The 26,539-nt window shown below is 45.0% G+C and overlaps 2 protein-coding genes across 12 annotated transcripts in view; both read left to right on the forward strand.

The window, feature by feature from the left end:
• LOC106016586 (uncharacterized) overlaps positions 1-10,487 on the forward strand; it is a 61,307-nt gene extending 50,820 nt beyond the window's left edge. For 6 of the 9 annotated variants that reach the window (XM_072025656.1, XM_072025659.1, XM_072025655.1 and 3 more), the window contains 7 exons: positions 4,371-4,521; positions 5,282-5,593; positions 6,382-6,528; positions 7,008-7,127; positions 7,898-7,930; positions 8,478-8,507; positions 9,080-10,487. In XM_072025656.1, coding sequence (XP_071881757.1) covers positions 4,371-4,521; positions 5,282-5,593; positions 6,382-6,528; positions 7,008-7,127; positions 7,898-7,930; positions 8,478-8,507; positions 9,080-9,195 — 909 coding nt within the window. In that variant the 3' untranslated portion in view covers positions 9,196-10,487. Of the gene's footprint in view, positions 1-641; positions 803-3,057; positions 3,231-4,370; positions 4,522-5,281; positions 5,594-6,381; positions 6,529-7,007; positions 7,128-7,897; positions 7,931-8,477; positions 8,508-9,079 lie in introns of those variants that run through there. The other 3 variants (XM_072025660.1, XM_072025661.1, XM_072025657.1) reach the window with 3 other exon arrangements.
• A 1,308-nt stretch (positions 10,488-11,795) lies between these two features.
• LOC119713151 (uncharacterized) lies at positions 11,796-26,519 on the forward strand. 3 transcript variants are annotated; one of them, XM_038165293.2, is made up of 8 exons: positions 17,268-17,548; positions 18,190-18,232; positions 20,480-20,630; positions 21,386-21,697; positions 23,018-23,167; positions 23,645-23,764; positions 24,544-24,576; positions 25,012-26,519. In XM_038165293.2, the coding sequence occupies exons 1-8, from the start codon at positions 17,361-17,363 to the stop codon at positions 25,128-25,130; spliced, it is 1,116 nt and encodes a 371-aa protein (XP_038021221.2). In that variant the 5' UTR covers positions 17,268-17,360; the 3' UTR covers positions 25,131-26,519. The 3 variants fall into 3 exon arrangements, with proteins under 3 accessions (XP_071881755.1, XP_038021221.2, XP_038021220.2); XM_072025654.1 differs by lacking the exons at positions 17,268-17,548; positions 18,190-18,232 and adding an exon at positions 11,796-12,290; XM_038165292.2 differs by lacking the exon at positions 18,190-18,232 and having other exon boundaries at positions 17,413-17,548.
• The last annotated feature ends 20 nt before the right edge of the window (positions 26,520-26,539 follow it).

Here is a 26,539-nt window from a genome sequence, read left to right on the forward strand (position 1 = left end):
GGGGGTTGGACTGGGTGATTTTCAGAGGTCCCTGCCAACCTCGGCTGTTCTGGGATTCTCTGACATATTGAGGACAGCATTTAAAGAAATCTTCCACAAGCCCTATTAGTTGCTGCAGAGAAGATAAACACACCACATAGTATGTGGAATACTGCAGAACAGGTGCTTGAAGATTTTATTCTATGGTCAGAGTTAACAAATAATATTTTCTCTATTAAACAGCGACTATAAAAGTGGTCAGCTACAAATGAATACCTGTGGCGTTAACCTCAAAGTGCTTTGCCAAGGCTAGTGAGCTTGTTTTACCTGAGTTGTGATGATTCCAGAGATTAGAGAGGTTTCCTTGCTGTCCCAAGGGCTGTGCAGACTTGCTGCCTGTTATGTGGCAGCAGAGCCAGGTGCAGGTCCCAAACCCACTCAGCTCACATCCCTGCTGCAGTACACAGAGAGGCAGCCTTCGTGCCCAGCTCCTGTGCGGGGGGCACATCCCGTGAGTGGGTTTTGGCAGGGGAGGCTGCGGTGCTTTCCAGCTGCAACATCCTATGCAGCAGTGTGGACGTACCTTGCTGATACTGCACCAGCTGCCCTGCCTATAGCAAAAAGTGAAAGTGAAAATGGAGTTGCCTTTAAAAGGAGGAAAAAGCCGTCAGTCTGCCTTATCTCAGGGACCCACGCTCCTGGAATCAGAGCTCGATGTCCTGGGCGAGGGAGAAGCTGCTCAGGAGCCACAGCTTCCAGCTCCGGGGCTTGCTGCAGAGGAAGAGGCACTTGAAGGCTTCCTTGGACACAAATCACTTTTGAGGTACTTGTACTGTGCTTTTCTTTAGGAGGTCCTGTCTATAGTCTATAGCTGGTCTTTTTTCTTTCAAATACTTGTGGTTCCTCTTTGTAAGGAGACGTTTAGAAAGAGCCACTAAAAGCGTGACTGTGGTGGAAGGGAAACCTTGTGTCTTCTCTGTAGGGGAAAACGTGCCTTACTCTGTCAGTGACCGTGGCAGACAAATAGCACCACACTTTCTTCCCTGCCTGCCAACCTCTGAGCAGCTCTGCACTGCTGTCCCATTGTTGATGCAAGTGCAAAAACCTAACAGCTTCATTATTTAGTGCAATTTTATGTAGGTGGGAGCGACTGCAGAAATCACAGAATAAATCTATTACAGTACTTTATCTCCTGTTACCCCCGAATAATTTTTCTGTCATCCAGTTAACCACTGTTTTTTTTCCTCTTCATTGTTTTTTTCCTTAACTTTTTTGCAAGTTTTTCTAAGATCCCCTTACCGAAATTGTCATCCTGCTAAACTTGCACGTAAAGGATAATTTGCCAGAAGGGTGCAGTAGAAATCTTTGCAGCTCTCTCCTTCTCTGTTGAGAAGCTATCACCCAACCTGCTGCTGATGGTGCTATGTTTTCCTGGGGCTGCTGCTGCACCCCAAATGGACCTGTGGGGATCCAGACCCTGATGGCTCTGGGTTCAGAACTAAACATAACAGAAAACCAAAACAGAAAGGGTCAAGCAGTAAGGATATTAGTTTCAAAATAAAAGAAACGAAACTAGGGGAACAGTTAATTCTACTTGCCTTAATGTGCTGCAAACCGCAAAATCTCAGCAATGTTTTCCACTGGCTGTGATGGAAGAAATTTTTAATTTTGGTTTCTGAAGAAGTTTTCTCAGCTCAAGGACCGAGTCCTCCTGATTGCTTGCTGGAACTACTGGTAACAAACTGCACTTGCAGGCTTGCTCTGGAAATAGCTTGTTTGCCTCCTTTCTCTGGTTTTGTTTATGTGTTTTCTTTATTGCAAAGGCTTGTTGAGAGTGGCAGTCAGGAGATCAGTAAGGTGAAATGGGTACTGTGAGCAATACTCATGTTATCTCTTATGTAAAGTCCACTCCTTTTCCCGGAAAGCACAGAGTGTAAAAAAATCTGTAGTCACTTACGAAGTTCTTTGATTGTTGTTGTTGCTTCCTTCTGACCATTTTCTTCAAACTGAAATTTCAATCCAGGCTGCTTAGGGTAACGCATAAAACTTTTCTGACAATATACTGTGTTATTCCACCAAGACAGTCCTGCCTGACTGTGAGAGCCATATGCTAAAGTGCTCAGAAAGCTGCACAGGTGTGTGGCTGTGTGGAGGAGCGAGGAGGGACAGGGAAATGCCGTGTTTGCAGCTGGGGGAGAAAGGGGGCTCCCATGGGCTGGTGACTGTGTGTCAGGATCAATTGGAGGGGGAAGTGCTCCAGAAGCCTGGGGCAGCAGCTCTGCTCCCCCCAGCCCTACAGGGGGCTACGGGGACGCCCTGCAGCCCTGTGCTCATCACCCTGGTGTCCCTGCAGAAGGGGCAGCCCCACCTGAGCCCGGATGGAGGGGGAGGACAGGGAGCGTGAGGGTGCACGCCAAGGAAGCAGTGAGCTGGTTTGGCTTGTGCTGGGACAGGAAAACACATGTGGCTCACCAGGACATTGCGTCTCAGCTTTATCTTTGAAAGAGGACCTTTCCTTTGGGGGAAGTGATGCTGTTGCTTCATTGACTCTCTTTCTTGGCTTGATGAACACTGGAGTTGTCTATTGCATCTCTGGGAGAAGGAAAAGCAGGAGGGTTTCAGGTGGGGATTTGTTCTCCAGTAGCTCCTTTCAAAAATAAAGCCAGAGCACCTCATTAGGGCTCTCCACACAGCTGATGCTTCACTCATCTGCTGCTGCTGGCTGGTCTGCATTTAGGGTCTGGTGTTCCCTTGTTCCAGCTCTGCAGGCAGCTTGAGCAGCTCTGAACCTGGGAATTCATATTGCCCCCAAAAGCAAAGTAAGCTGGGGTAAAACCTTGATGAAAAATGTTTTCCATCCAAAGCAAGTGTTCTGTTTTAGATCTGAGTGTTTTGTTTTTAGCGATAATTTAACATAAATCGTAGGAGGTGGCCAAGAGGACTCTTGGAAACCTGCCAAAAGAGGATCATTAAGACAGGGCAGTGTTAGGAGGCAGGGGTTTGCAGATAGGGTTATGGGTTTTAGACATAAAGAAAAGAGAAGGAGGAGAAGGCAGGAATGTTTCCAGAGGAGGAGGAGCAAGGATGAGGCAAGGAGACTGCAGAGGGAAGGAGAAAACAGAACATAGAGATGGGAGGCTGAAAACTGGACCAGAAGTCCCATGGTGTCCCTCACCTCGGGGCAGTAACCACCAGGTGTGCTGCAGCTGGTCTGGGGACGCTGTGTTGGGCCAGGCTTCAAGGACGACAAGGTTGGTGACAGTACCTGGGACCCGAGGGGACAGGGACAGCCGACTGATGCTTTGCAGAGCAGGAAACAAGCTTTAAGTGAGCATTGTGTGGAAGGGCACTGAATGATGTGGTTTTTTTTGGGGAAAAAAGAAGAACAGAACTAGTTGCAGATGTATGGATAGATAAAGAGAGAAGACCCTGTGCTCACGCGATGCTCTGAATGGTGCTGATAGCTGCTGGGACCCGGAGAAATTCTTGCAAGATCGTGTGAGAACAGCAGCAGCACCCACAGAGCGGAGGAACTGGTCCCTCGTGTGGTGCGAAGTGGAAGCGGACGGGTGGCAGCTCCAGGACCTCCGCGCCATGCCCAGCATCAACTGGGCTCTGCGAGGGCATCGAGAGCTCGGGGAGCTGCATGGCGGGGCCCGGATTTTATTCCGTGGGAAATTTTGCAGCCGGTCTCCAAGATCAGCTGCGTCCCTCCTGTGCCAGCTGGAAGGGGCTTGTTTTGGGGATGGGGTTTCTCCTGTCTTGTCTACTCCTGGGGACTGGGGATTGTGATCATTAACTCCTGCTGAGGATTTTGTGCATAAATTGAAAACTCACTCAAGGTACTTCTCGGGCAGTGACATATCAAGAAAATTATTTTACTGAAAACTTCTAAAAAAAAAAAAGCTCCAAAGGGCAAAGTGTTTGTTGGAGCTTGCCTGGTGAGAAAAGTTAGGTTACTTCTCTGGGAGTTTTTCTCCTTTGGAAATTAAAAGTCATGTTTTACTAAAACATACTTTACAAATTTGTTATTGTTTAATTGAAATGATCTAGGATGTTTTTCTAACTAAATCCAAGATATTAGTGGGAAAGAAATACTAAGGGTTGTTTGGTTTCATTTTTAATTTGAACAGATATTTCCCATCAGCTTTTCCAAATTAAAATGCCCTTTAACAGTAAATATTTCATATCGGGTTAAACAAAACATTCCTTTGGCACAGAACGCCAGCAAGTGATTTGTTGTATGTATTGCTGAGGGACGTGCATAGGGCCACTGAATTCCAGTTTTCTTGGCTTGAATCTTTACAGCACTTGCCCTGGATACAGTTTTCTTTTAGACTACGGAAAGATAACAGAAAGGAGGTAATGGATGCTATTTAATGTCCAAACAGGGAGATGAGTTTGGGAGGAGCCCGGTGAGCCTGCCCCAGGATCGTGGAGCATCCAACAGCACCGGAGCTGTGCTCCCAGGTGGACAGATGGGCTCTGCCTGCTTCCCGTGGCTGAGCTTGCTGCTTCTCAGTGGCCTCGCTCTGCGGCCAGGTGAGTCTCCTGCTGGAGCTCCTTGCTTTTCACTGCACTTCTGTAGCTAACAACTTTTCAGCTGTTAATAGAAAGCTCAGTTGTGTCCAGTTGAAGCTAAGAGCACAGAACAACTCAGGTGAGAAAAGGAATTAAGAAGGGGAAGGTGATTCACTTCTCTAACACAACTGCCTGCCTTGGCAGGAATGACTTTTCCTTTGGCTCTGCCTGAAGCCAGGTGGGGTGAGTCCTTTCTTGAAGGACTGGCCCTTTACCAGGAGAGTCTGAAAGAGCAAAACCCCTCTGTCAGCTGTCAGAGCCCAGCCCTGGCATGCTCCAACACCGGACTGAGTCAGTGGTGCTGCATCCAGCTGCAGGCTGACAGCTCAGCTGGCAGCATGGCCCTGGGATCTCGTATGTGCTGGAGAGGCACCTGGTGGGATTGTGCCAAGGAGTTTTGGGAGGAGAGAAGACAAGGAGGGATGACTCGTCTGAATGTGCCTGGGCAGGGGGTGTCTTAGCTCAGGAGGGGAGATGTCTCTCAGCTCACTTCCCAAGCCGCCAGCTTCCTAGGTCAAACCCCCATGGCAGCAGTGAGGGAGCTGTATCATATTTCTACTCCAAAAACTATTCCGGCTACTGGACCCAGTCCCTTACAAAACTTCCCCATTGGCAGACAGTGCCTCCTAAGCCACAACTGGGTTTGTCCACCAGAACTCATCCCTCAAGAAATCTGGGGAGGAAACCGTTGTTTAACAGTTTTCTTTGTTTTCTCCTGTAGGTATTGCTGCGCCAACAGGTGGCCCTGCTGAACGGACAAATGGCTTTTCCTCTGACAATACACATGTGACAGTTTATCGTTGTAAAGATTGTGACAGCGAAATTTGCCGATTATCCAATTATGAGAGCTTTGATAAAATTGGAGAAACGCAAAATGGGACATTTTCAAATGACATAATTCAGTTGTTGACCACTGAAACTCAAATCATTATGTGCTTTCAGCAAGAAATTCAGTATCTTAATGAAGTTTATGCCATCGTCGTGCAGACAGACTGGGGAATAGGAGAATCCTGTGGCAACCTGGAGCTTGGAGGTAAACTCTCCTGGGAGTCTAGCTATGAATATATATATAATACTTTTCAGGTCATGAAAGCAAACTGTAATATATTTGGATGGACAGTGAGATTAATGAGAAAACTAACTTATCAAAACGAGTCTTGTTTTGTTTTGTTTTGTTTGTTTGTTTTTTAAATTGTGAAACATGTTAACCTGATTTATGAAGATACCATTTATTTTCCAATGGCAGTTCTAATGATCAAGTTCTGTGTTGGTTTGCAATGTATGAATCCATCTACTTAGTCAGTACACACTGAAATCCAGGTCTAGCCTAATGAGCCATTTTGTGTTGTTCTTCTGTACAATTCAGTAAATAATCCTGCCAGTTTTCTCACAAAACTGTCATGATGAGAAATGAAAATGCCAGTCACTACGTGTAGGACATGGCTGCAAGAGCGCAAAGTGTACAAAGCAGGTGATGTATAACGCAATTGCTCATGACCTGCTGAATGATGCCAAACCCGTCCCTGAACAACGGTGTCTCCCCGCCCCCTTCGTCCCCCCCCAAATTTCATATACTTAATTACATATGAAAACTTTTTCCTATCTTCATATTTGAAGACTTTGACTATTGGTTCAAAGCAGGGTTCATCAGCTTTAGTGAGAAGAAAATCTGAACACCTAGTGAACTAAGGATGATTGTAGCAACCTCAGCATTGTATGGCACACAAGGAATCTAAGTTGTTGACCTGTAAGCATTGGTTAAAGATTTTAAAATGATCCATATTTATATTCAATGCTGCTTTTATCTTTCACCTTCCCTAGAAAATGAGGTGCATCACATCACAGAAGAGGAGAAAATCTGCTGTGCAGTAGAGACAGAAGAAATCCAACCACACGTGGCTAACCTGAACTGCTACGTTGAAAATAAGATAAGCTCAATATACCAGACCCCCGATAATATAACTCCAGGTTAGTCTCTTCATGTGTTTGTCTGCCTTTAGCTTTGAGACAGTTTTGCTCAGACAGCTTGCTGTGATAGTTTTACAGGTGTAAATTGGGAGGAATGTTCTGTACATTCTTATCTTGGACCCACATGTGCTGTAGCATCCAAACTCAGGGGCTTTCCCCCAGCCTATGCAGGTGCCTGGCCCTAGGCATATTGATCCATATATACCAGTCCTGGATGTAGGCATAAGTGGCTGCAGCTGTAGTTATCCAGCAATAGATACAGGGATGCTGAGGGGGAAGTTGGTATGTGGTGGGCGTGTAACAAGATTCCAGAATTCCACTTACTAGTGAACAGTAAATGGGACTTTACCACCAGACTAAGAGAATACTTGTCATGTGTACGCTTATTAAAGTATTCAAATAACTGCTTATGAGGCAGGCTCATTTCCTGGCATACCTGGTTTGATCATTTGGATCCTGTATTTTCTTCTGCTCTGCAGATAATCCAACAGATCCAGACAGCAGCAAGACAATTGGCATCACTGCCACTTTCCTGATTCTTGGGGTTTGTGCAGCAGCACTGGCACTGTATTGCGTTCAAAGAACCCGAAGTGGTCAAGGTACAGTCTGACAAAGCATTATGTTTCCCTTGGGTAACGTGCCTCTACAAGCAGCCCTGGGAGTGCAAAAGGAAGTGCACAGCATTTCCTTTCTGTATCTTGTTTCCATAAAATTGTTTAGGAAGTTGCTAAGTGATATTCATTGTGAAGGGGGGAGGCTGGGCTAGCACATGGCCTGGACTCCACCTCTGCGTTTGGTGCTGTGACATAGTCCATGGCCAGCAGGCTTTAGTACGAAAAATAAGCTCAAAATAAACTTCCTCACCACCACACTAATGCAGCCAAGTGATCGCACTTGAGAGGCAGTTTTAACTTAGAGAAGAATATATTTTAAATGTTTTTATTGGTGGTGTGGTTTTTTGTTTGTTTGTTTGTTTGTTTTTTGCAAAATAATATGCACAGAAAGGGGTGGGATGGGCTGTATGGACTGAATAGGGAGCATAGTGCAGTGTTCTTATGTGCAGTAGTGTTAAAGCAGCTTTTCAGAAATTGTTGTGCTACAGCAGAGTGCAGAACTTGGGGTGCAGCTGTGCTGTCATGTGGCAAACAAAGCGTTATCCCTGCCAAGAGGTACCCCTCTCAGGTTATTTATACATCACACTTGGTGCAGAGTTGTGGAGAAACACAAGGCCTGTGGATCTGTATTAGATACATAGCAGTTGCTCAGACATTCTGGGTAAGTAGGGAAAAACAACTGCAGGTCTATTAGTTTTAAACCTTCTAAGTAAATCTTTGCTAATGCTGGTACTTTCTTGCTCTTGTTTTCCTAGGACGTGTCGTAGTGCTCTATCAGATTTTTAAAGGTAAGCAATGACTTTTATTTTTTTTGGGGGTGGGTTAATTATGATAAATGGTAATATCATTTAGTTATGAGGGCAGGAGGTTGTTCAGCAAAAGGCTAGGTGTGTTTACCAGGACTAAGCCCAGTGGATGCAAGTTTCCTTACTGCATCAAGGCTGTGTTAATAGATTTTAATCCCATATAGATTTTATAGATTTAGGTCTGTAGATTTATATCCCATATAGATTTTATAGATTTTATAGATTTATGGGATTTTTAATCCCATAGATTTTAATCCCATACTTTCAGCCTGCAGCTGCCTCCCCTACATCCCTGGCTCCAAGGTTTATGGGACCTGAAGCTGTATTGCCAGAAGCTGAGATGTCTCCTCTCAGCTACTGAACTACCTCATCCTTCTTCAGAACCAAATGCTCCTGTTGGCTTTTCCCTGGTAGTTGGTTGTTTCCTTCTAAGAGTCTAGGAATTACATTTCCAGATCAATTTGTTTAAGGTTAACTTGCTTAGAAGTTAGTTACAGCCTAAGCTTCTTTTCTTTTACTCCCTTTCTAGTGAATGGAGAGAGACAGCTGTCTTCAGAAGGTGATTCATCCCACTTAAAATGAGTTTTAAGATGTGACATGACTGTGAAGATGCCTGTTGCTCTCTGTTAACTATAAAGGAAGCCAATGGTACCAAGCAGAGACTGTTGAACATCTACAGTTAGATAAAGCACAAGGCTACCTGGGATAAACAAGAGCTATGCAAGCGCTTGTACAACTCACTAAAGACAACGTGATGGTAGTGTCACGGTGGTTATGCTAACCGCTATGGTGGTGTGATAGGCAAAAAACATTCTGCTGGTGGCTCTCCTGACGTCCTGCCCTGTGGTGTAACACTCGGTGATGTTTCAGAGCTGTCCCAGACCCCCCTGAGGCACAGGCTGATGGCTGCAGCAACCAGGGCATGGTTTAAGCGGAGAGGCTGTGAACTCGCTGGGTGAAGAAGCTGCAAACTTTCCCCTTTCAGAGCAACAGGCAGTCCGGAAGCAGATGGGGCAGGGCAGCTTCTCTGAGGACTTCACATCTCCAAACCTATCAGGCAATCTGATTTTATTTCACAATGAGATCGATCTGTGCCTTTGCCTCACAGATGTTTTTCCTTCAATTCTGCAGGTGCTATAAAACCCAATCAGGCTTGTGAAAGTGGAAGGTCACAGCCATTTGAAGCATCATCTACAAATGAGACAAACCAGGCCCTTATGCCAGCAGCATCCTCAAACAAAGTCTAGCCATCACCTGAAGAAACACGTTTATTTTATACCTCACAATAGTTCTCACAAACGTACTTTCACAATTCCCATGCATTCACTGAGGACTGCAATTGCCCTAGTTATCCAACTCCAGACTTTTGCAAGCAATAAGAAAAGCTTCCAGGGGCTCTTGTCCTCTCCCGGTACTTGTCTGAGAAGCCCCAGCATCACAAGATGAATGGCTTGTTTGGCAGCACAGACTTATACCAACTGAATCCTCCCTTTTTTTTTTATGGTTGAAACTATCGGTTCTCCTAAAATTCTTTGGAGAATTGCATCTTTGCTCAGGCAGGCCGTGTTGAACCTTAATGGAGATGTTTTCTGCATATCTTCCATGTCATAACACAGTAGCGTGGCCATAGTTTTTCATCTGTTAAGTCCCAGGCTAGTTCTAGGTTTCCCTGAGAAGGAGTTTTGTAGAGCCATGTGTAGGAAGGGACCTTAAAGACCACCCACTAGCTCAGGCTGTCCAGAGCCTCATCCAGCCCGTACAGGTGACTGGTTTGTTTTTAGAGTGGTTTAGCCTTCTGAGCCAAAAGTCTGGTTTTGCAGCCACCTGCAGGTTGAAGGCTACTCTGCAGGCTCTGTCCTGTGCAGCCGAGACAGAAAGGCGTGCACTTCAGGGGTGCACAAACGGTAGTTCACAGGTAGCATGTCATCTTCAAGTGATTTACTGCTCATGCTTGATTTGAGTAAATCTTCAACATTTGCGTTATACCCAAACAAATATCAGGCTTTTGAGCAAAGAACACCAGCATCCAAATTGCAAAAGCACATCCCTGAAGTGGAATGGATGCTTGTTGAATTATTTTTTTGCATAGTTTAACCAATCATAAATCTATAAATTGGTAGTTTCATCAGGAAATCTCAAAGGATGTAGGATGTAACATGACTCTAAACAGATAAAAAAAAAAATAGCAAAAAAAAAAATACAAAAAGGTATATTAAAAAGTTATGGACATTTTCTTTTTCCTTTGACCTCAAAACTTTGGAAGGTCCTTCAAATGCAAGTAGGAAATTTCTGTGGTGTTGTGCAACAGTATGATGAGTTCAATGTTTGTTTTACCAAGGCAGCTCTCATGGGTGTTGCTTTTGGTTTTGTTTTTCTGCTGTAAGTCATTTCTGCGAGAGCCTCTCAGGAAGTGCCGAGCATTCCCATTGATGCATGGAGCTGCGTGCTGGGCTTCAGGAGATTCCAGTGATGCATATCTGATTTTCCTGGACCTAGAAAAAGACTGTCTTAAAATTAAAGGCTGTTGCAGTTCTCTGAAGTGGTCTCGTAATGGGGAAAAACAAATGTGTGTATACATATTTGTGTGTGCATGTTAGGGCAGTCAAACTGATGACTGACACTGCTCTTTTTTTGTGTACCCTCAGATTTTGAGTTTTTTGAAACAGAGATAACATGCTATTTGACAACTTATGTTGTAGTAATTCAAGAGATTCAAATTTAAGAGTGTGCAAATTTAATTTCTAATCTTTAACACTAGTTGGGGCCAGAGAGCTAGTCAAGCCTTGGGAATAGAAGTTACCTGCCCAGTTCTGCCCAGTGACAGTTGCTCAGCTAAATCTGTCACAAGATGTAATTCACAAACTGACTTTGGGGTGCACACACTTTCCTTCCCATCTTTTCTGCCTTCGTACTGCTGATTTTGCAGACAGTGATATTCAGAGGTGTCAGTCCCAGCTGCTCTGATTTGTGCCTCCTGAGCTGCATTTTGCCTGTAATGCCAATCATCCGATGTCTTGGGAAAAGGGCTTTAATGATCCTCTTGGCTCTCAGCAAGTGCCTGATGTTGCTTTATGTGCCTGATGTTACTTTATGTGTCTTTTTACAAATACATATATCCACACAAATAGTTCTGAAATAAAAATCAACTGAAAATATCAGGTAGCCTGACTCGACAGATGGCATAATTTGATAGTTGCAGTTTTATTTTGATGTGCTTTGTTTTGTGTTCTTGTAGTCACCACAATGCCATGCCAACTTGAAAACTGGCTATTCACTGGTAACTCTGCATCGATCATTTTGTTCTTTGGCTTCTTCATGTCCTTTACAAAACATCACCATCATGTGAGCCCCACACTCATTACCCAGCATTATTGGGATGATCCACTTCTTGAGTATTGCAAAATCAAAGCCCAGGAGCAGGAAATCCCTCCTGCCATCTGCTTTTGTATCTAGCAGTGAGTCTTCATAGGGCTAATTGAAAGCCCATTTCACAACCCACCTGAACTCGGTTTTCTTTACAAGGATTGATGACCCTTATCAGCTGTCAGGCAATCATTCCTTCAAGAAAAGCTGTTTGTTTTATCAGGGAGAGAGTAGGGTGTGAGCTATGACTGAGCTTCCCTTTTGCTGGTGGCTTGCAGCTACAGAACATCTCTAAGCGTGAAGCCATGGGAGAGGTACACACTGTACTGCTGCTCTGAAAACACTCACCATCCCATTGCTGGGAGAACACAGGCTCGTCATTGGCAAAATACAGGTCAAGCCTGCAAGTTTGTGAGCAGGCTTTGTATATTAATTTAAGGTTTAGCTGAAGTAGCGGTGTATCTTTCTCCCTCTTGCCCCTTACAAAGCCAACGCTTTCAATTGCAGCCTGCAGCAGGGCTGGCTGCTGAGCCTGGGGGCATTGACAGTCTGTATCGACTGCAGCTGGTGCTGATGTTTCCACTAACAGCCCCCACACCTGGGGCTTGTTCTGTGGTAGTAAAGTGTGGGCGTTGCCAGTGTGAAGTCAACAACAGAATACACCTCTCTCTAAATCTCTCGCTCCCCTCTCTGTCACAGTGTCTGTGATGTGAAGACAGAAGAAGCAAGTTGCTGGGGAGGGGGAGAGAACTTCAGTTAGAAAGCAGCTGACATAGCTAGAAGATAACAGCCAGGTTTTGGCACACAATCCTTTCTTCAGTTCTTCAGCTCATCAGTTGGGCTATTAAGTGGGGATTGGGAGGAGACCTCATCATGGTCTGCATCTTCTTCATGAGGGGGAACGGAAGGGCAGGCGCCAATCTCTTCTCTCTGGTGACCAGTGAGAGGACCCGAGGGAACGGAGTCAAGCTGTGACAGGGTAGGTTCAGGTTGGATATCAGGAAAATGTTCTTGTACTTGCCAACGCGATCAGCTCCAAGGCAGACTTGTTCTTCAGCAGAGTCGGGAATCGAGGTAGGCAGGGCTTTTTTTCTGGCATGGAGGCTACTCGAGGCAGCTGAGGGAGCTGCCAGAGCTCAGCAGCCCTGCGAGGGAGGCTGACCAGGAGTGGGTAGAGCCAGCAGCGTCCCCTCCCTGGCCGTACAAATGTAGCCCCTAGGGAGCACGAGCGACCAGGACAGGCAAACAGGGCGGGGTGTGGCAGTTTGCACAGCAGTGAGCAAAGGGAGGGCAGGGCGCCCTCACTGCTCTTTTCCAATGGTGGTTGTAACCTGCTTGTGAAGAGACCAACCATGGTATCCACCTGGCAGAAAGCCATGGCCTGATGTGAATAGAGATAGGAGGACCAGAGAAAATGTAGGTCCACTGCTTGATTATCTTCCTTGAAGCGCACCTGGGGGACAATGCAGTCATCGGGCCCAGCCAACATGGGTTCACAAAGGGTGGGTCCTGTTTAACTAACTTGATTTCCTTTTATGATAAGATCACCTATCTAGTCGATCAAGGGAAACCAGCTGATATGATCTTTTTGGATTTCAGTAAAGATTTTGACAGTTTCCCGTAGGATCCTACTGGACAAAATGTCCAGCATACAGCTAAAGATGGGTGAGCATATGATGGGTGAGCAATTGGCTGACAGGCAGGGCTCAAAGGGTTGTGGTACTGCAGACTGTCACTAGAGGGGTTCCCCAAGGCTCCATTTTTGGGCCAGTTCTCTTCAATGTTTTTATAAATGATTTGGATATAGGACTAGAAGGTGTTTTGATCAAATTTGCTGATGACACTAAACTTGGAGGAGTTGTTGACTCTGTTGAGGGTGGAAAGGCCTTGCAGAGAGATCTGGACAGACTGGAGAGCTGGGCAATCACCAACCACATGAAGTTCAATAAGAGCAAGTGCCAGGTCCTGCACGTGGGATGGGACAACCCTGGCTTTACGTACAGACTGGGCAATGAGATGCTGGAGAGCAGCCCTGCAGAGAGGGATCTGGGGGTTGTGGTTGACAGCAAGTTGAATATGAGCCAGCGGTGTGCCCTGGCAGCCAGGAAGGCCAACCATATCCTGGGTTGCATTGGGATTGACATTGCTAGTTGGTCAAGGGAAGTGATTGTCCCGCTCTACTCTGCGCCGGTGCAGCCTCACCTCAAGTATTGTGTGCAGTTCTGGGCACTACAGTACAAGAAGGACATTAAACTGTTGGAGAGTGTCCGGAGAAGGGCTATGAAAATAGTGAAGGACCTAGAGGGGAAGACGTATGAGGAGCGGTTGAGGTCACTTGGCCCGTCCAGCCTGGAAAAGAGGGGGCTGAGGGGAGAGCTCATCATGGCTTACAGCTTCCTCACGAGGGGGAGTGGAGGGGAAGGCGCCGATCTGTTCTCCTTAGTGGCAAATGATAGGACCCACGGAACGGTGTCAAGCTGCGATGGGAGGTTCAGGATGAATATCAGGATAACAGGCTGGAGAGTTGGGCAGAGAGGAACCTCATGAGGTTCAACAAGGGCAAGTGCAGGGTCCTGCACCTAGGGAGGAAAAACCCCAGGCACCAGTCAGGTGTGGGGCTGACCTGCTGAGGGCAGGTTCTGCAGAGAGAACAGAGAGCAGTCCTGTGGAGAGGGACCTATGTGTCATAGGGGACAACAAATTAATCATGAGCCAGCAGTGTTCCTTTGTGGCCAAGAAGACCAATGGGATCCTAGCCTGTATCAAGAGGAGTGCGGACAGCAGGTAAAGAGAGGTGATCCTCCCGCTCTACTCAGCTCTGGTGAGGCCACACCTGGAATTTTGTTTGCAGTTCTGGGCTCCCCAGTACAAGAGAGACATAGAACTTCTAGAGAGGGTCCAGCGTAGAGCCATGAAGATGATTAAGGGATTGGAGCATCTGTCTTATGAAGAAAGATTAAGTGAGCTGGGCACGTTTAACCTAGAGAAGAGGAGCTTGAGAAGCAGTTGACTAAGTTAGTTCTGGAAACTCGTCTCACCTCAATGAAGTGCTTACCCTTGGCACTTCTCTAAATTCAAACAGTCAAGAAAAGATGTGGGAGTCTCACCATATGAAATATTAGCTGGATCGTTGAAATATTACCTGGGCAAAGGGAATGAACTACCTCGATTCAAGACAAAAGATGCTTTTCTTAAAAAACTATATACTTGGACTGTCATCCTCTTTGTCATCTCTCAGGACCCATGGATTGTTAGCTCAGACCCCACCCTTGGAAGTCCCGATCCATCCATTCCAAGCAGGAGATTGGGTTCTGATGCGAACATGGAGGGAATCGAAGCTACAACCTGGGTGGGACTGACCATTCCAAGTACTCCTGACTCCTGAGATGACAGTAAGAACAGCTGAGAAATGGTGGACTCATTACACTAATTACACCTGGGTGAGGCATAAGGTGACCCCGAGATCTGAGAGAATATAGGAGAACCTTTAAAAATAAAAATTAGGAGGAGGTGCGAATCATAGTTGTAAACTAACCTTTAATTTCTTCTTAAGAAAAAATAATGAATACCATATGTAATTGGGGAGAATACTTGGATTACATCGAATTACACAGGGTATTCTGGTTTTTATATTAGTATGCATATCATTCTTCATACTGATGGAAATTCAGGGGGCAATAATACTGACCTTGGGTGTGGAAATCTTACCTGTGAGGTAGACAATTATCTATACTGTACTGAATATGGTAATTGTGGGAGTGCTAATATATATAATGCACACCAAACACAGCACAGGAATCATTCAGTAACCGGATGGCCAGTCCCGAATAGCATAGGTTGGTATTAGCTATGTGATAATAGGGCCAGGAATGTGTTACCCCTAAGATGGAAGGGAGCTTGCACCCTGGGGGCAATAATTCTGAACATAACCATTACTGAGTTTATGCAAAACCAAAACCTGTCTTTATCTCAACCCTTGAGCCCTTTCCATTATATGCTCTCCCACTTTCTCTTTGAGCAAGGGGAGTGACAGAGCAGTCAAATGGAGTTCAGTTGCCCAGCAGGGTAAAACCTCCACACCACTCCCACTGGTGGTGGTGACTCCGCAAAGTGCAAGGGTTGTCCTGTTGATATCCTTGTCGTTATCTTGGTAGATATTTCAACGTACAACTGGTGCCACACAGTCACGGAGAACCTCGTGTACAGGGCTGATTTTAGTTTCTCTATTAACTGAATTGGCAGTTGTCCTGACGGAGGCATGTTTTTCTTCCATAGAGGCACTTACTGGAACAACTCCCTGCTAGCTCGTTACCAGTTATTGGTTCTAGAAAGCCGTTGGCTCATCCTACTGCCTTTGTTTCTCTGCTACAGATAGCATGAGCTGCCCAGAGGTGCAGGAAAGTCTGTCCTTTTCTATTTCCCTACTAGTGTTTTCTGACTGCTTCAGTGCACTCATGGTGTGGGAACCAAATGTTGAATATAGGCAGCAATTCCCAACACGGTTTCTCAGGCCACTGCAAGACCCGAAATTCTGCCTGGAAAATTAACTTAGACTTGTTACTAGTGTTTTTTCTGTCTCCCTCCTATTGAGTCAGGAGTTACCCATGCTGAGGGATGCACTAGCTTGGGGTTCCCAGACAAACTGACAGAATGCACAACCCTTTTCCTCCCTTGCTGCCATTCACATTTGCTTGTTTCATTTCTAATTTGTGGAGTATTAGTTATTTTGTTGATTTATTGTCACATTTACATTTAAAGAAATCTCTTGTTTTATGTTTAGTTCTCAAAATATTTATTTGAATGTTATGGATAAAGCTTCATCTTGGGTCTTTTTTGGGATTCCATGGTTTAAATACAATGGATAGTCTTTGAGCACAAGTATTTCGTCCTCTTTATACTTTTCTTCTGTCTATAATAACTTCTCAGGAGACTGAGTTAAAACCCATTTGTTTTAAATCTAAGCTCACCACTAAACTGACTGTACTGAGAGCCAGGATGGCAGGCTGTAATAAAAAACTTGCAGTCCTAGGACCTACTGGGAGAGTGTCTGCATCATCTGGTGTTCTATTACAGGAAGCTGTAAAAAAAACATTTTATCTGTTAAACGGCAGATGTAAAAGTGGTCAACTACAAATGAATACCTGTGGCGCTAACCTCAAAGTGCTTTTCCAAGGCCAGTGAGCCTGTTCTACCTGAGTTGCTGTTTTCATTTAACCCGGTTGGCAACTAGACACCACAAAGCCATTTGCTCATCCTTCCCCCTCCCTCTCTGGAATGGGGGAGAGAAACGGGAAAGTGAAGCCTGTGAGTTGAGATAAAGACAGTTTATAGAGACAGGAAAATAGTAATGATAATAGTACTACTACTAATAATGTGCATGAAATAAGTGATACCCAATGCAATTCCTCACCACCCGCTGACTGATGCTCAGCCTATCCCTGAGCAGCTATCCCCCACCCTCACCCAAGCTAGCCACCTCTATATATTGTTCAGTGTGATATCCTATGGTGTGGAATACCCCTTTGACCAGTTTGGGTCAGCTGTCCTGGGTCTGTCCCCTCCCAGCTCCTGTTGAACCTCCAGCCTGCCCGTTGGCGGGACAGAGTGAGAAGCTGAAAGTCCTTGGCTTGGTGTAAGCAGTGCTCTGCAACAATTAAAACATCAGCATGTTATCAGCTCTCTTCTCATCCTAATCCAAAACATAGCACCCTACCAGCTACTAGGAGGAAAATTAACTTTATCCTAACTGAAACCAGGACAGCTGTGATGATTTCAGGGATTAGAGAGGTTTATTTGCTGTTCCTAGTGCTGTGCAGACTTGCTGCCTGTTATGTGGCAGCAGAGCCAGGTGCAGGTCTCAGACCCACTCAGCTCATATCTTTGCAGCAGCACACGGAGAGGCAGCCTTCTTGCCCAGCTCCTGTGTGGGGGGCACATCCCGTGAGTGGGTTTTGGCAGGGGAGGCTGCGGTGCTATTCCATGATTTCCAGGACGTACCTTGCTGATACTGCACCAGCTGCCCTGCCTATAACAAGAAGTGAAAGTGAAAATGGAGTTGCCCTTAAAACAAGGGAAAAGCCGTTGGTCTGCCTTTATCTCAGGAATCCACACTCCTGGAATCAGAGCTCGATGTCCTGGGCAAAGGAGAAGCTGCTCAGGAGCCACAGCTTCCAGCTGTGGGGCTTGCTGCAAAGGAAGAGGCATTGAAGGCTTCCTTGGACACAAATCACCTTTCAGGTACTTGTACTGAGGTTTTCTTTAGGAGGTCCTGTCTATAGTCTATAGCTGGTCTTTTTTCTTTCAAATACTTAGTGGTTCCTCTTTGTAAGGAGACGTTTAGAAAGAGCCACTAAAAGCGTGACTGTGGTGGAAGGGAAACCTTCAGTGTCTTCTCTGTAGGGGAAAACGTGCCTTACTGTGTCAGTGACCGTGGCAGACAAATAGCACCACACTTTCTTCCCTGCCTGCCAACCTCTGAGCAGCTCTGCACTGCTGTCCCATTGTTGATGCAAGTGCAAAAACATAACAGCTTCATTATTTAGTGCAATTTTATGTAGGTGGGAGCGACTGCAGAAATCACAGAATACATCTGTTACAGTATTTTCATCTCATATGACTCCCAAATAATTTTTCCAACATCCAGTTAAGCATTATTTATTTTTTTCATAATGTCTTCGCATGTTTTTCTAACATCCCCTGACTGTAATGGAAGAACTTTTTAATTCTGGTTTCTAAAGAAGCTTTCTCAGCTCCAGGACCATGTCCTGCTGATTGCTTGCTGGAACTAGTGGCAGCAAACTGCACTTGTAGGCTTGCTCTGGAAATAGCTGTTTTGCCTCTGCCTCTGATTTTGTTTATGTGTTTTCTTTATTGCAAAGACTTGTTGAGAGTGGCAGTCAGCAGATCGAGAAGGTGAAACAGGTACTGTAAGCAATACTGATGTTATCTCTTATGTAAAGTCCACTCCTTTTCCTGGAAAGAACTTAGAGTGTAAAGAAATCCATAGTCACTTGTGAAGTTACTTGATTTTTTTTTTAGCCTGTTTTGTTGTCACTTTTTTCCTTTCTTCCAACTGCATTCCTCAAACTGTTTGAAACTTAAGTCCTTTACACAGGCTGCTTAGGGTAACACACAAACCTTTTCTGAAAATATACTGTGTTATTCCACCAAGACCGTCCTGCCTGACCATATTAGCCATATACTAAATTGCTCAGAAAGCTGCAAAGCCCCAAGTTATGTGTGGCTGCGTGGAGGAGCGAGGAGGGGCAGGGAAATGCCGTGCTTGCAGCTGGGGGAGAACGGGAACTCCCATGGGCTGGTGACTGTGTGTCAGGATCAATCGGAGGGGGAAGTGCTCCAGAAGCCTGGGGCAGCAGCCCTGATAGCCCCCAGTCCTACAGGGGACTACGGGGACCCCCCCTACAGCTTCATCAAGGGGAAGTCATGCTTAACCAACCTGATAGCTTTTTATGAAGACATAACCAGGTGGATAGATGATGGTAAAGCAACGGATGTGGTCTATCTTGATTTCAGTAAAGCCTTTGACACCATCTCCCACAGCATCTTCGCAGCTAACCTGAGGATGTGTGATCTGAATGATTGGGTAGTGAGATGGACTGTAAACTGGCTGAAGGGAAGAAGCCAGAGGGTTGTGGTCAATGGGATGAAGTTGAGTTAGAGTCCCATATCTAGTGGAGTCCATCAAGGGTTGGTACTGGCACCAGTACTATTCAATATATTCATCAACAACTTGGATGAGGGAATGGAGTGCACTGTCAGCAAGTTTGCTGTTGACACTAAACTGGGAGGAGTGGCTGATAAAACAGAAGGCTCTGCTGCCATCCAGTGACACCAGTGAGGCTGGAGAGTTGGGCAGGGAGAAATTTAGTGAAATATAATGAAGGCAAGAGCCCTGCATTTGGGCAAGAACAACTCCAGATAACAATGTAAGTTGGAGACTCAGCTGTTGGAGAGCAGCATAGGGGAAAAGGACCTGGTGGTCCTGGGGGACAGCTGGATGACCATGTGCCAGCACTTTGCCCTTGTGGCCATGAAGGCCAATAGCATCCAGGGGTGTATCAGATGGGGTGTGGTTAGTAGGTCGAGAGGGGTTCTCCTCCCCCTCTACTCTGTGTTGGGGAGACCACATCTGGAATATTGTCTCCAGTTCTGGGCCCCTCAGTTCCAGAAGGACAGGGAACTGCTTGAGAGAGTGTAGCGCAGAGGATGAGAAGGGAGTGGACATCTCCCTGAGGAGGAAAGGCTGAGGGAGCTGGGTCTCTTTAGCTTGGAGAAGAGGAGATTGAAGAGGAGATTGAGGAGAATGTTTACAAATATGTTAAGGGTGAGTGTCAGGAGGACAGAGCCAGGCTCTTCTCGGTGACACCCAAAGACAGGACAAAGGGCAATGGGTGGAAGCTGGAACACAGGAAGTTCTGCTTAAATATGAGATGAAATGTTTTCACAGTGAGGGTGACAGAGCACTGGAACAGGCTGCCCAGGGGGTTGTGGAGTCTCCTCTGGAGAAATTCAAAACCCACCTGGACTCATTCCTGTGTGACATGATCTAGGTGTTCCTGCTTCAACAGGAGGATTAGACTAGATGATCTTTCATTATAGTTTCATTGAAATGATCTAGGATGCTTTTCTGACTAAATCCAAGATATTTATGGGATTTTTTTTTTTTTTTTTTTTTTTTTTTGGGGGGGGGGGTATTTTTCCTTTGAACAGATATCCCATCAGCTTTTCCAAATTAAAATTCCATTTAACACTAAATATTTCATACTGAGTTAAACAAAACATTCATTCAACACAGAACACCTTTCTTGTCTATTTCTTTGATGTTGTTTTGGAACTGGCAACAAGTGATTTGTTGTATGTATTACTGAGTGATGTGCATAGGGCCACTGCCTTGAGGAGCCTCCATCTGGGATTTCCCCATCTCTGCAGAAAGACCTTGTGGCTGCCAAGGGCCCAGGGCTGGAAGGGGTGCGAGTTCAGCATACGCATGAGGCAGCTCAAGGTGCTGAGCAGTATAAGTGTTTCTCTGCCTGAATTCCAGCTTTCTTAGCTTGAAGCTTCACAGCACTCAGCCTTAAGGCTGTATTCTCTTTGACAAGGGAAAGATAAGAGAAAAGAGGTAATGAATGCTATTTAATGTCCGAATAGGGAAACAAGTGCGGGAGGAGCCCAGTGAGCCTGCCTTGGGACTGTGGAGCATCCAACAGCACCGGAGCCGTGCTCCCAGGTGGACAGATGGGCTCTGCCTGCTTCCCGTGGCTGAGCTTGCTGCTTCTCAGTGGCCTCGCTCTGCGGCCAGGTGAGTCTCCTGCTGGAGCTCCTTGCTTTTCACTGCACTTCTGTAGCTAACAACTTTTCAGCTGTTAATAGAAAGCTCAGCTGTGTCCAGTTGAAGCTAAGAGCACAGAACAACGCAGGTGAGAAAAGGAATTAAGAAGGGGAAGGTGATTCACTTCTCTAACACAACTGCCTGCCTTGGCAGGAATGACTTTTCCTTTGGCTCTGCCTGAAGCCAGGTGGGGTGAGTCCTTTCTTGAAGGACTGGCCCTTTACCAGGAGAGTCTGAAAGAGCAAAACCCCTCTGTCAGCTGTCAGAGCCCAGCCCTGGCATGCTCCAACACCGGGCTGAGTCAGTGGTGCTGCATCCAGCTGCAGGCTGACAGCTCGGCTGGCAGCGTGGCCCTGGGATCTCGTATGTGCTGGAGAGGCACCTGGTGGGATTGTGCCAAGGAGTTTTGGGAGAAGACAAGGAGGGATGACTCGTCTGAATGTGCCTGGGCAGGGGGTGTCTTAGCTCAGGAGGGGAGATGTCTCTCAGCTCACTTCCCAAGCCGCCAGCTTCCTAGGTCAAACCCCCATGGCAGCAGTGAGGGAGCTGTATCATATTTCTACTCCAAAAACTATTCCGGGGACTGGACCCAGTCCCTTACAAAACTTCCCCATTGGCAGACAATGCCTCCTAAGCCACAACTGGGTTTGTCCACCAGAACTCATCTCTCCAGAAATCTGGGGAGGAAACCGTTGATTAACAGTTTTCTTTGTTTTCTCCTGTAGGTATTGCTGTGCCAACAGGTGACCCTGCTGAAGGGACAAATGGCTTTTTCTCTGACAAAACAACCGTAATAGTCTACCGCTGTAAAGATTGTGACAGCAAAATTTGCCGATTATCCAGTTATGAGATCTTTGATAAAATTGGAGAAACTAAAAATGGAACATTATCAAATGACATAATTCAGTTGGTGACCACTGAAACTCACATCATTATGTGCTTTCAGCAAGAAATTAAGTATCTTAATGAAGTTTATGCCATCTTCTGGCAGAAAAACTGGGGAATAGGAGAATCCTGTGGCAACCTGGAGCTTGGAGGTAAACTCTGCTGGGAGTCTAGCTATGAATATATAGATAATACTTTTCAGGTCATGAAAGCAAACTGTAATATATTTGGGTGGACAGTGAGATTAATGAGAAAACTAACTTGTCAAAATGAGTGGGTTTTTTATTGTGAAGAAAAGTCTTTACATCATTTACAAAAATAAATGAAGTTCAGGTCCAACTCTGCTTAACACAACACTAGTAGAGATTCAGATAAATTCATGTTAACCTGATTTATAAAGATACTTTTTTATTTTTATTTTTATTTTTTTTCCTTTTTGATGGCAGTTCTAATGATCAAGTTCTGTGTTGGTTTGCAATGTATGAATCCAATCTACTTCAGTCAGTACACACTGAAATCCAGGTTTGGCCTAACAAGCTTTTCTGTGTTGCTATTCTGTATAATTCAGTAAATAATCCCGCCAGTTTTCTCAAAAAACTGTTAGGGTGAGAAATGAAAATGCCAGTCACTACGTGTAGGACATGGCTCCAGGAAGTGCAAAGCTTCATGGTAGATGAGGCTGCACAGGCATAAATGAGTTGAACTCCATCCATGTTGATGGCACATCACCAGTTTATGTCTGGTTGAGTACATTTTTAGTTTTGCTCTCCTGGCTGCAGACAAGTCTCTGAAAAGGGATTTCCTCACCTCCTTTGTGAGACTGAGAGCATTCTTTCTCTTGTCACTGAAGATAAAGGAGAACTTAAAAAAAAAAATCAGCCTGGAAATCGATGTAAAGGTAGACGGCTAAATGCTTTGAGGAGGGTAACAGCTAGGTGTGCTGAGTATGGGATGTGCTGTGGTTTAACCTGACAGGCAGCCTTCCACATACACATACCTGCCTCCCAGTGGGATGTGGGAGAGAATCTGGGGGGATGGGGGGGAATTATGGGTTGAGATAAAGACAGTTTAACAGGACAGAAAAGGAAAAGAAATAATAATAATAGTAATGATAATAGTATTATGTACAAAGAAAGTGATGTACAATGTAATTGCTCATGACCTGCTGAATGATGCCCATCCCATCCCTGAGCAGAGGTGTTCCTCCCCCTCTAAAATTTCATGTTCTTAATTGCATATGAAAACTTTTTGCTGTCTGCAGATTTGAAGACTTTCAATATTGGTTCATAGAAGAGTTCATCAGCTTCAGTGAGAAGAAAATCTGACACCTATTGAACTAAGGATGATTGTAGCAACCTCAGCATTGTGTGGCACACAAGGAATCTAAGTTGTTGAGCTATAAGCATTGGTTAAAGATTTTAAAATGATCCATATTTATATTCAATGCTGCTTTTATCTTTCACCTTCCCTAGAAAATGAGGTGCATCACATCACAGAGGAGGAGAAAATCTGCTGTGCAGTAGAGGCAGAAGAAATCCAACCACATGTGGCTAACCTGAACTGCTTCGTTAAAAGCAAGAGTACAAGCTTAATATACGAGACCCACGATGATATAACTCTAGGTTAGTCTCTTCATGTGTTTGTCTGCCTTTAGCTTTGAGACAGTTTTGCTCAGAGAGCTTGCTGTGAGTAGTTTTACAGGTGTTTTGGGAGGAATGTTCTGTACATTCTTATATTGGACCCACATGTGCTGTAGCATCCAAACTCAGGGGCTTTCCCCCAGCCTCTGCAGGTGCCTGGCCCTAGGCATATTTATCCATATATACCAGTCCTGGATGTAGGCATAAGTGGCTGCAACTGTAGCTATCCAGCAATAGATACAGGGATGCTGAGGGGAAAGTTGGTATGTGGTGGGCGAGCAACAAGATTCCAGAATTCCACTTACTAGTGAATAGTAAATGAGACATTACCTCCGGGCTAAGAGGACACTTGTCATGTGTACGCTTATTAAAGTATTAAAATAACTGCTTATGAGGCAGGCTCATTTCCTGGCATACCTGTTTGATCATTTGGATCCTGTGTTTTCTCCTGCTCTGCAGATAATCCAACAGATCCAGGCAGCGGCAAGACAATTGTCATCACTGTCACTTTCCTGTTTCTTGGGGTTTGTGCAGCAGCACTGGCACTGTATCATGTTCAAAGAATCCTAAGTGGTCAAGGTACAGTCTGACAAAGCATTATGTTTCCCACGTGCCTCTACAAGCAGCCCTGGGAGTGGAAAAGGAAGTGCACAGCGTTTCCTTTCTGTATCTTGTTTCCATAAAATTGTTTAGGAAGTTGCTAAGTGATATTCATTGTGAAGGGGGGAGGCTGGGACAGCACATGGCCTGGACTCCACCTCTGTGTTTGGTGCTGTGACATAGTCCATGGCCAGCAGGCTTTAGTACGAAAAATAAGCTCAAAATAAACTTCCTCACCACCACACTAATGCAGCCAAGTGATCGCACTTGAGAGGCAGTTTTGACTTAGAGAAGAATATATTGTAAATGTTTTTATTGGTGGTGTGGTTTTTTTTGTTTGTTTGTTTGTTTGTTTTTTGCAAAATAATATGCACAGAAAGGGGTGGGATGGGCTGTATGGACTGAATAGGGAGCATAGTGCAGTGTTCTTAAGTGCAGTAGTGTTAAAGCAGCTTTTCAGAAATTGTTGTGCTACAGCAGAGTGCAGAACTTGGGGTGCAGCTGTGCTGTCATGTGGCAAACAAAGCATTATCCCTGCCGAGAGGTACCCCTCTCAGGTTATTTATACATCACACTTGGTGCAGAGTTGTGGAGAAACACAAGGCCTGTGGATCTGTATTAGACAGATAGCAGTTGCTCAGGCATTCTGGATAAATGTAAGTAGGGAAAAACAACTGCAGGTCTATTAGTTTTAAACCTTCTAACCTTCTAAGTAAATCTTTGCTAATGCTGGTACTTTCTTGCTCTTGTTTTCCTAGGACCTGTCGTAGTGCTCTATCAGATTTTTAAAGGTAAGCAATGACTTTTTTTTTTTTTGGGGGGGGGGTTAATTATTAAAAATGGTAATATCATTTAGTTACGAGGGCAGGAGGTTGTTCAGCAAAAGGCTAGGTGTGTTTACCAGGACTAAGCCCAGTGGAAGCCCATTTCCACACTGCATCAAGGCTGTGTTAATAGATTTTAATCCCATAGATTTTATAGCCTGAGGCACAGGCTGATGGCTGCAGCAACCAGGGCATGGTTTCAGCAGAGAGACTGTGAACTTGCTGGGTGAAGAAGCTGCAAACTTTCCCCTTTCAGAGCAACAGGCAGTCTGGAAGCAGATGGGGCAGGGCAGCTTCTCTGAGGACTTTACATCTCCAAACCTATCAGGCAATCTGATTTTATTTCACAATGAGATCGATCTGTGCCTTTGCCTCACAGATGTTTTTCCTTCAATTCTGCAGGTGCTATGAAACCCAATCAGGCTTGTGAAAGTGGAAGGTCACAGCCATTTGAAGCATCATCTACAAATGAGACAAAGCAGGCCCTTATGCCAGCAGCATCCTTCTTAAACAAAGTCTAGCCATCACCTGAAGAAACACGTTTATTTTATACCTCACAATAGTTCTCACAAACGTACTTTCACAATTCCCATGCATTCACCGAGGACTGCAATTGCCCTAGTTATCCAACTCCAGGCTTTTGCAAGCAATAAGAAAAGCTTCCAGGGGCTCTTGTCCTCTCCCTGTACTTGTCTGAGAAGCCCCAGCATCACAAGATGCATGGCTTGTTTGGCAGCACAGACTTTTATCAGGCTTTTGAGCAAAGAGCACCAGCATCCAGATTGCAAAAACACATTCCTGAAGCGGAATGGATGCTTGTTGAATTATTTTTTTGCATAGTATAACCAATCATAAACCTATAAATTGGTAGTTTTGTCAGGAAATCTCAAAGGATGTAGGATGTAACATGACTCTATATAGATTAAAAACAATAGCAAAAAAAATAATAATAATACAAAAAGGTATATTAAAAAGTTATGGACATTTTCTTTTTCCCTTGACCTCAAAACTTTGGAAGGTCCTTCAAATGCAAGTAGGAAAGTTCTGTGTTGTTTTGAAACAGTATGATTAGTTCAATGTATGTTTTACCATGGCAGCTATCATGGGTGTTGCTATTGGTTTTGTTTTTCTGCTGTAAGTCATTTCTGCGAGAGCCTCTCAGGAAGTGCCAAGCATTCCCATTGATGCATGGAGCTGTGTGCTGGGCTTCAGGAGATTCCAGTGATGCATACCTGATTTTCCTGGACCTAGAAAAAGACTGTCTAAAAATTAAAGGCTGTTGCAGTTCTCTGAAGTGGTCTCTAAATGGGGAAAAACAAATGTGTGTATACATATTAGTGTGTGCATGTTAGGGCGGTCAAACTGATGACTGACACTGCTCTTTTTTTGTGTACCCTCAGATTTTGAGATTTTTGAAACAGAGATAACATGCTATTTGACAATTTATGTTGTAGTAATTCAAGAGATTAAAATTTGAGAGTGTTCAAATTTAATTTCTAATCTTTAACACCAGTTGGGGCCAGAGAGCTAGCCAAGCCTTGGGAATAGAGGTTACCTGCCTAGTTCTGCCCAGTGACAGTTGCTCAGCTAAATCTGTCACAAGATGCAATTCACAAACTGACTTTGGGGTGCACACACTTTCCTTCCCATCTTTTCTGCCTTCCTACTGCTGATTTTGCAGACAGTGATATTCAGAGGTGTCAGTCCCAGCTGTTCTGATTTGTGCCTCCTGAGCTGCATCTTGCCTGTAATGCCAATCATCCGATGTCTTGGGAAAAGGGCTTTAATGATCCTCTTGGCTCTCAGCAAGTGCCTGATGTTGCTTTATGTGCCTGATGTTGCTTTATGTGCCTTTTTACAAATAAATATATCCACACAAATAGTTCTGAAATAAAAATCAACTGAAAATATCAGGTAGCCTGACTCGACA

This window comes from Anas platyrhynchos, chromosome 19 (genome assembly GCF_047663525.1).
Source record: "Anas platyrhynchos isolate ZD024472 breed Pekin duck chromosome 19, IASCAAS_PekinDuck_T2T, whole genome shotgun sequence".
NCBI classification, from domain to species: domain Eukaryota; kingdom Metazoa; phylum Chordata; class Aves; order Anseriformes; family Anatidae; genus Anas; species Anas platyrhynchos.

What these genes read in the sequence shown, in the direction of transcription:
- LOC119713151 (XM_038165293.2), top strand. Translation starts at nt 17,361, where the DNA reads ATGGAGTTGCCCTTAAAACAAGGGAAAAGCCGTTGGTCTGCCTTTATC. An exon ending in GGACACAAATCACCTTTCAG is followed by an intron (nt 17,549 to 18,189) that starts GTACTTGTACTG and finishes TTTATTGCAAAG; the next exon opens with ACTTGTTGAGAGTGGCAGTC. An exon ending in TGGCCTCGCTCTGCGGCCAG is followed by an intron (nt 20,631 to 21,385) that starts GTGAGTCTCCTG and finishes TTTCTCCTGTAG; the next exon opens with GTATTGCTGTGCCAACAGGT.